General features: G+C 36.5%; 1 protein-coding gene across 1 annotated transcript in view; it reads right to left on the bottom strand.

The window, feature by feature from the left end:
- The window catches only part of SYNE1 (spectrin repeat containing nuclear envelope protein 1), a 552931-nt gene that overhangs the window by 422031 nt on the left and 123706 nt on the right, over nt 1-7194 (bottom strand). The window contains exon 5 of the mRNA XM_027857999.1: nt 4972-5067. Coding sequence (XP_027713800.1) covers nt 4972-5067 — 96 coding nt within the window. The remainder of the gene's footprint in view (nt 1-4971; nt 5068-7194) is intronic.

Here is a 7194-nt window from a genome sequence, read left to right as displayed (position 1 = left end):
TAGATAGATAGATAGATAGATAGATAGATAGATAGATAGATAGATAGGTAGGTAGGTAGATAGAGGACACAGGGTGAGTTGAAGATGAAGGGGTCATATCTGGAGAATAAAATTAAGGGGTGAGAGACTGTTATACTAGTAGATGGAGAAAGGGAGAGGTAGAATGGGGTAAATTATCTCATAAAAAAACAGAAAAGAAAAGGCTCTTACAGTGGAAGGGAAACAGGGGAAGGTGAGAGGGAATGAGTGAATCTTATTCACAGAGGATTTAACTTAAGGAGGGAATAACACACATACTCAATTGGGTATGGAAATCTGTCTTACCCTACAGGAAAATAAGGGTACAAGAGTGTAGGGGGATGACAGAGAGGAGGGCAGATTGGGAAAAGGGGTAATCAGGTTGGGAAAAGGAGTAATCAGAAGCAAATACTTCTGAGGAGGCACAGGGTCAAAAGAAAGAATAGAATAAATGGGGGGACAGGATAGGATTAAGGGAAAGAGAATTAGTTTTTCACAGCATGTCTACTATGGAAGTGTTTTGCATAACTGCACATGTATAACCTATATTGTACTGCTTGCCTTTTCAATGAGGGTGGGTGGGGAGGGAGGAAGGGAGAAAATTTGGAACCTAAAGTTTTAAAAACACATGTTTAAAAAAATGTTTTCACATGCAACTGGGAAATAAGAAATGCAGGAAATAGGGTACAGAAATCTATCTTGCTCTACAGGAAAATAGAAGGGTAAGGGGATAAGAGAAGGGGGGAGAGATAGAAGGGAAGGCAGACTAGGGGAAGGGGTATTCAGAATGCATGACATTTTAGGGTGGGGGAGGGGTGAGATGAGGTGAAAATTTTGGAACTCAAAATCTTGTGGAAGCAAATGTTGAAAACTAAAAATAAGTAAATTTTTTAATAAAAACATAATAAATATTTTAAAAAGATTGGAAAAGAAAAAAAAGCTGTACATAATAGAGATTCATACTGAAATCCTGTTTTTTTTTAGACTTTGTATCTGGGTATGTTTATGTTTATTGTTTGTCAAGTTCATAATAATAAAGTAAAAAAAATAACTACCCATTCTCTAAGGGTGCCATTTTATTAACTCAAACAAAGGAGTAGAGATTTTCTGTTACCTAATAACTTGTTAGAAAACATTCTCTCCTGTGACCAGGAGGAATAGACCAGTGCAAATGCATACAGAGAAGACATTGGTCATGGTGAACTGGTGGGAGTTAAAGGACTATAAAAATGCTCTTTTCTTTCCAAGTCACTAGGAGGAATGAAGTATTCCTTCAAAGAATTTAAGGAATGAAAAAGGTGCTTCAAAGGAGATATGGGGGAGAACTGAACCCAGGAAACAGTTATGAGGATACATGGGTGCTGCCAGAATAAGGAACTTGCAGTCCTGGTGACAAGAAGAAGAGATGAATCCTACTGGTTGTGACTCACTCCTGTGAGGTGCTGAGGTGATTATTTGTCTTTCAGCTGTTTTTCAGTCATGTCCAATTCTTTGTGACCTCATTTGGGGTTTTCTTGGCAAAGATATTGAAGTGGTTTGAAATTTCATTCTCCAGTTCATTCTACAATTGAGGAGACTAAGGTGAAAACAGAGTTAAATGACTTGCCCAGGGTCACACAGTCAGTGTCTGAGTACAGATTTGAACTCAGGAAGATGAGTCTTCCTGACTCCAGGTCCAACACTCTGTCTCTTGCTTCATCTATATGTTGACCTTACATGTTCATAGCCATTTGCATGTTTTATCCCCCATCAGAGTGTGAGCTCCTTGAGGGCAAGAAGATTGTTTTTTCTTTATATGATCAGCATTTAGCAGTGCTTTACATATAGTTAAGTACCTATATAAATGCTGGCCAGCTAACTGACCTGATATTAATGTTTTAAAGGTGTGTTCCCTTTCCAGGACATTACAGAGACCTGGAAACAAATTATACACCCATTAACTGAGGAATGGCTAAGCAAATTATGGTATAACTACAGTGGAAAACTACTATACTATAAAAAAACAATAAATAGAGCAAATTCAGAGAAACATGAGAAGGCTTATATGAACTGATACAAAATGAAGTATGCTGAACCAAGAATGCAATGATCACAACAAATTAAATGGAAAGACCCCCCCCAAAAAAGGAAATTGAACACTGTAATTAAGACAAAGTTTGGCCCCAAAGAAGAGATCAGAAATATTCTACCCTCCCTCCTTCCATAAAAAGAAGAGCATGGGTCTATAACACTGTATATATATTGCCAGACTCAGATGATGTGTGGATTAGTTTGGCTGAAATATTTTTTTCTCTTTCTGTTTTATTTTTTTTCATAAGGCATTCATTACTTGCTGGTTAGGGGAATGGGAAAGGATGTTATCAGGAAAAAAAGTGTTCCGAAGTAGAATTAGATGCCATGATATGTGATGTGTTTTCTCAACATCTGGGGATTTTTAAGTGGAAGCTGCCTGATAAGAGATGTTAGAGGGAAAATTTCTGTCCAAGGATGAGTTAGGTTAGATAATCCCTAAAGTCCCCTTCTACCTCTGATATTCCATGATTCTGTGAATTTCTTTATCTTACTACCCCATGGTCAAATGGATATTATGATATGTAAATATGCTTCCAACTAAAAATGTAACCTGAAATATATCACTCAGGTGGGTGTTCAGGCAAGCAGCCTTCGAGCATATTTCTACCAGAAGCCATGAAGCTTAAAACTTATCTACTGAGGGATTATTAATGCCTCCACTTTCTCATCTCTCACTTATGTCAACTTCTTTAAGCCTGGCTTCTGACCCTATCACTTGACTGATACTACTCCAAGATCACCAATACTCTTCTTACTATTAAATACAAAGGCTTTTTTTGAGTCCTTACCTTTCTTACTCTATTTGCAGTTTTTGACACTGTTGACTATACCCTCTTAGGTGCTCTTTTCTTCTTTGTTTTATTTTCTAATATTGCTCTCTCTTAGTTCTCCTCCTACCTATCTGACCTATCATTTCAAGTCTATTTTCCTGGATGATCCTCTGTGTCCAGTCCCCAATCAGTGGGTGAAAGCCCAGACTCTGCCCTGCAATCTCTTCTCTTTTATCTTGATATGTTATCACTTGGTGATCCCATCAGCTGCCAATGGGTTTAGCTATCATTGCTGACCCCCCAACTTATTTGTCCAAACTTTATTTCTCTCAGCCTCAGTCCTGAATCTCCAAATCTAATTTGGGCGTATGCATCTGTATGGGTCACAGATATTTCATAATTAACATGTCCAAAATAGAACCCCAAATCTTTCCCCACTCCTCTTCTTTACCCCAATTCCCTTATTTCTATCAAAGGCACTACAATTCTAATCACTGGTATTTGTGACTTCTGTCATCCTTGCCACATCACTGTCCATTCTTCATCAGTTGACAATTCTTGTCCATCCCCTTCTCATCCAAACTCTCTTACCCTCTCATAGCACTATTGCAATAAGCTAATTGGCCTTCCAGACTATTCCTCCTCCAAAACAACCTCCATTCCTAAGCATGAATATGACCATGTCACTCCCCTGCTTAAGAAACTTCAGTGGACTGGCAGCTAGGAGGCACAGTGAATAGAGCACCGGCCCTGGAGTCAGGAGGACCTGAGTTCAAATCCAGCCTCAGATACATAGTATTCACTAGCTGTGTGACTCTGGCCAAGTCACTTAACTCCAATTGCCTCACCAAAAATTAAAAAAAAATTTAAAAAAGAAAGAAACTTCAGTGGTCTCCTAAAACCTCTAGAATAAAACACAAACTCTTCTGTTTGTCATTTAAAACACAATTTGCACCAAACTATCTTTCCAGACTTATTACATATTACTCATATTCTACATTTCAACCAAATATACCTTCTTGCTGTTCTCAGTTCAGTAACTACATCTCCTATCTCCAGTCCTTGCACAGGCTGTTTCCCAGGCCTGGAATGTAAGCCCTTTCTATCTCTTTGACACCTCTAGAACTTTTTAAGGCTTAGTTCAATTGTCATAAAAAATGAGTCTTTCCTGATTCTCCAAGTTGTTATTGCTTCTTTCCCCAAAATTAGAAATAGGACTATGGACTGGACCCATGATTTCTCTAGTTACAGAAATAAGACTATAGACTAGACCCATGCTTTCCTTAGTTACAGAGTTCCTCATGAGGATCTACCAATACAGGTCAGCACTTTCTCTGAAAGTTATAGACACAGGGGATACCTAGGGCAGAAGCCTCAAATTTAGGAGTAAACAATCATAAAAACTTGTGGGCTGAACCAGATTAAAACGTAATTGGGAAACATTTGACAAAATAAATAAAAATATAATACAACATAGATAATGTTAATTTGTGGTTTTCCAAGTCAACATGCTGCCTGTAGAGCCCATTTGTATTTGAGTTTGTCACCGCTGGCTTAGAGTACTGAGAGCTTAAGGGATTTAGTCTGGGTCATGGACAGTACTCCAGTGACTACATTCTGCCTGGTAGAGAAATTAATGCAGTTAATTCTCTTCCTTTATCTCTCCATTGAGAATGGAACCTCTGTTCCCCCATATTACTTTCTATTTATTTGTAAATATTCTTACTTACTCATCTTTTCACATATACATTGATTCCCTACAGTAGAATAGAAACTACTTTAAGGCAGGGACTGTCTTCTATCAATATCCCCAAAGCCTATCTAGCCCACTACCTGCCTCATAACAAGTACTAAAAAAAATCCTTACTGAACATAATTAAATTCTTTCCTTATCCCAGTTCTATGCTTTCCTTGAAAAAAAAAAAGAAATTTCACATGTGAAGCTAGGAAAATAGAGTGACTTTTTTTCTCTCTAGTTTGATATTAGACAGTAGAATCCTTCTGGGCTTAAAGAATCATCGAACACATCTGGTCAAAAGTTTTTTTCTTTGTTTTTTGCTATTGATGTTGTTGTCATTTGCTGGAGTCAAAGAGAAAAAAAAATACTTACCAGTTTCTGCCCTGATAGAACTTCCAGGAGGGCCAGTAGCTTAACCCCATCTTTCATGTCTTCAAAGAGATCATCCACCACCATTGGGGGATTTCGCTGGAAGGAAAATTTAAAAAAGTTATCAAAAATTTTGAGTCAATATTTTCCAACCAATTTCACTGAAAGCTATAAGAGAAATAGGTAGCATAACTTTGTGTTTTATTTGTAGTAGACAATTAAAACAGATGAACAGCTCCAGAGATAAGATAGTAATTCCCAAGATACTAAAATAATAAGGGAAAGGATGAGAGTTCATTCAATAAAACTTGCATGGAAGTTGGTTTATGAACAAATACAGACAAAGACTACAGTATACTAGAATCATAGCTTTAATGCTGGGCAGTATCTTGGAGATCATCGAGTCCATCCATTCCCCCTCATCCTAGAAATGAAAACAAACAACCAAGGCCTAGAGAGGTTAAGTAACTTGCCTAAGGTCAAAATTTCACTCAGATAACAAATAGATATAGGGCAGTGCCGTGGCATTTTATTTTGCCAATCAATGAAGGGTCAAATCGTAGATCCAGAAATGGATTGAAAATTATGGCAATTATATTTTGGCTACTGGACTAATTCCAATCAAGAGGAATTTCCTATGAAACATCTTTTGAGGAACACTCTATTAAATCATTTTATCTCTTCTGTAGTTAACATAAACTATCAGTTGCCATTTGGATCAAATGAAATATATGTAATATGCTTTGCAAACTTTAAAGCACTATATAAATGCTAGCTATCATTATTATAATTAGATGTTGATTAAGTTAGTAAGATAAATGCATACATTTTTTGATCAGATGTAGTTTTGTCCAGAGGCAAGTCACTTAACCTCTGAGTGGCATGCCAACCTCTAAGACCAGTGGCCTGTCTATTGACAGAGAGTATCTGAACCCCAGGAGTTGCCTATACTTCAAAATGCACTAGTCTGAACCACAAATAAAAAATATTTTCATATGTCAATCATTCTGTTCTTGTGGTCACCCTTCCATTGTTTTCTCTATCTGATCTGTCATAACAGATTATAAACTGTGGTAGTGAGACGGGAAAGGGAACATGGTAGTAACCATGTCAAGAATTTTGTAGTTTTCAAAGTAGAAATGCTGTTAAGACTTAATCAAAACCAATGTAATATTTGAGGGCATCCCTGACTAAAAAATCCCCCCTCACCTCTTCACTGGTATGTGAAATTGCTTCAACATGAAACAAAATCTTTTACTTCACAGTTGTAGATGATCCTTATGGTTCCCTTCTACCACTAACATTCTGTGAGATCACAAATGAATCTGATTCTCTTCTACAATTATTAGATTAAGGATTCCATCAACTAAGAAGTGTTTGTGGACTTCAGTCATATTCTCAGTCCCTATTATCCCACCTCAGAAAGAAATAATAAGGTCCAAACTATTTTAAGTGGAGAATGGTAAATTTTTGGTGTTGGCAAGTAGTCACCAGGTATGGTGGGTAATTCTTTGGTCCATCAAAGTAGTTCATGGACTAAAAAATTCAAGAAATAACATTCCATATCATTCTTAAGGTAAAAACAAATATGGTAGATATTCATCTTGTTGGGAATGTACTTGTGAGTAAAGTTATTATTTTCCTTTACTCATTCCAAAAAGATTGATTAAGCAATTTATAAAATATGCATTTATTGTCTACTACATACACAACACCATACATGCTGTATCTACTTTGCCAGATATAAAAGGATAAAGGGCCTGGTTCCTAGCTATATCATCTATGTATCTATGTATCTATCTACCATCTATCAATCAATCTATCTGCCTATATGGATAAATGGATATATAAACATATACATATTTACATGCTATAGCAATGTCCTCTTACCCATATATGTAAGTGTGTCTTTTGTTTTTATATCACTTTATTTCCAAATATAGCACCTTTCACATTTCCCTACCCTGGGATGTTGTTCCTTGTTACAAAGAATAAAAAAAAAATAGAGAGGAAAAAAAGCAGTTTGGGAAAACTAATCAACATTATCAACTGAGTCTGATCACATGGTCCACAATCATAGGCCCCCACCTTTCCAAATTAGATTCTTAAGTTTTTACAGTCTAGTCAGAGAGTTATAGCATATATGCATACAATAATTTGAAAAAAATTCAAGACAGTATATAAGCAAGTATATGATAGTTTTTATAGGTTAGTTCAATAGTTAAT

This window comes from Vombatus ursinus, unplaced genomic scaffold, assembly GCF_900497805.2.
Source record: "Vombatus ursinus unplaced genomic scaffold, bare-nosed wombat genome assembly UNPS02012602.1, whole genome shotgun sequence".
NCBI lineage: Eukaryota > Metazoa > Chordata > Mammalia > Diprotodontia > Vombatidae > Vombatus > Vombatus ursinus.
Note: the sequence above shows the minus strand (reverse complement) of the source record. Positions and strands in the feature narration are given on the sequence as shown.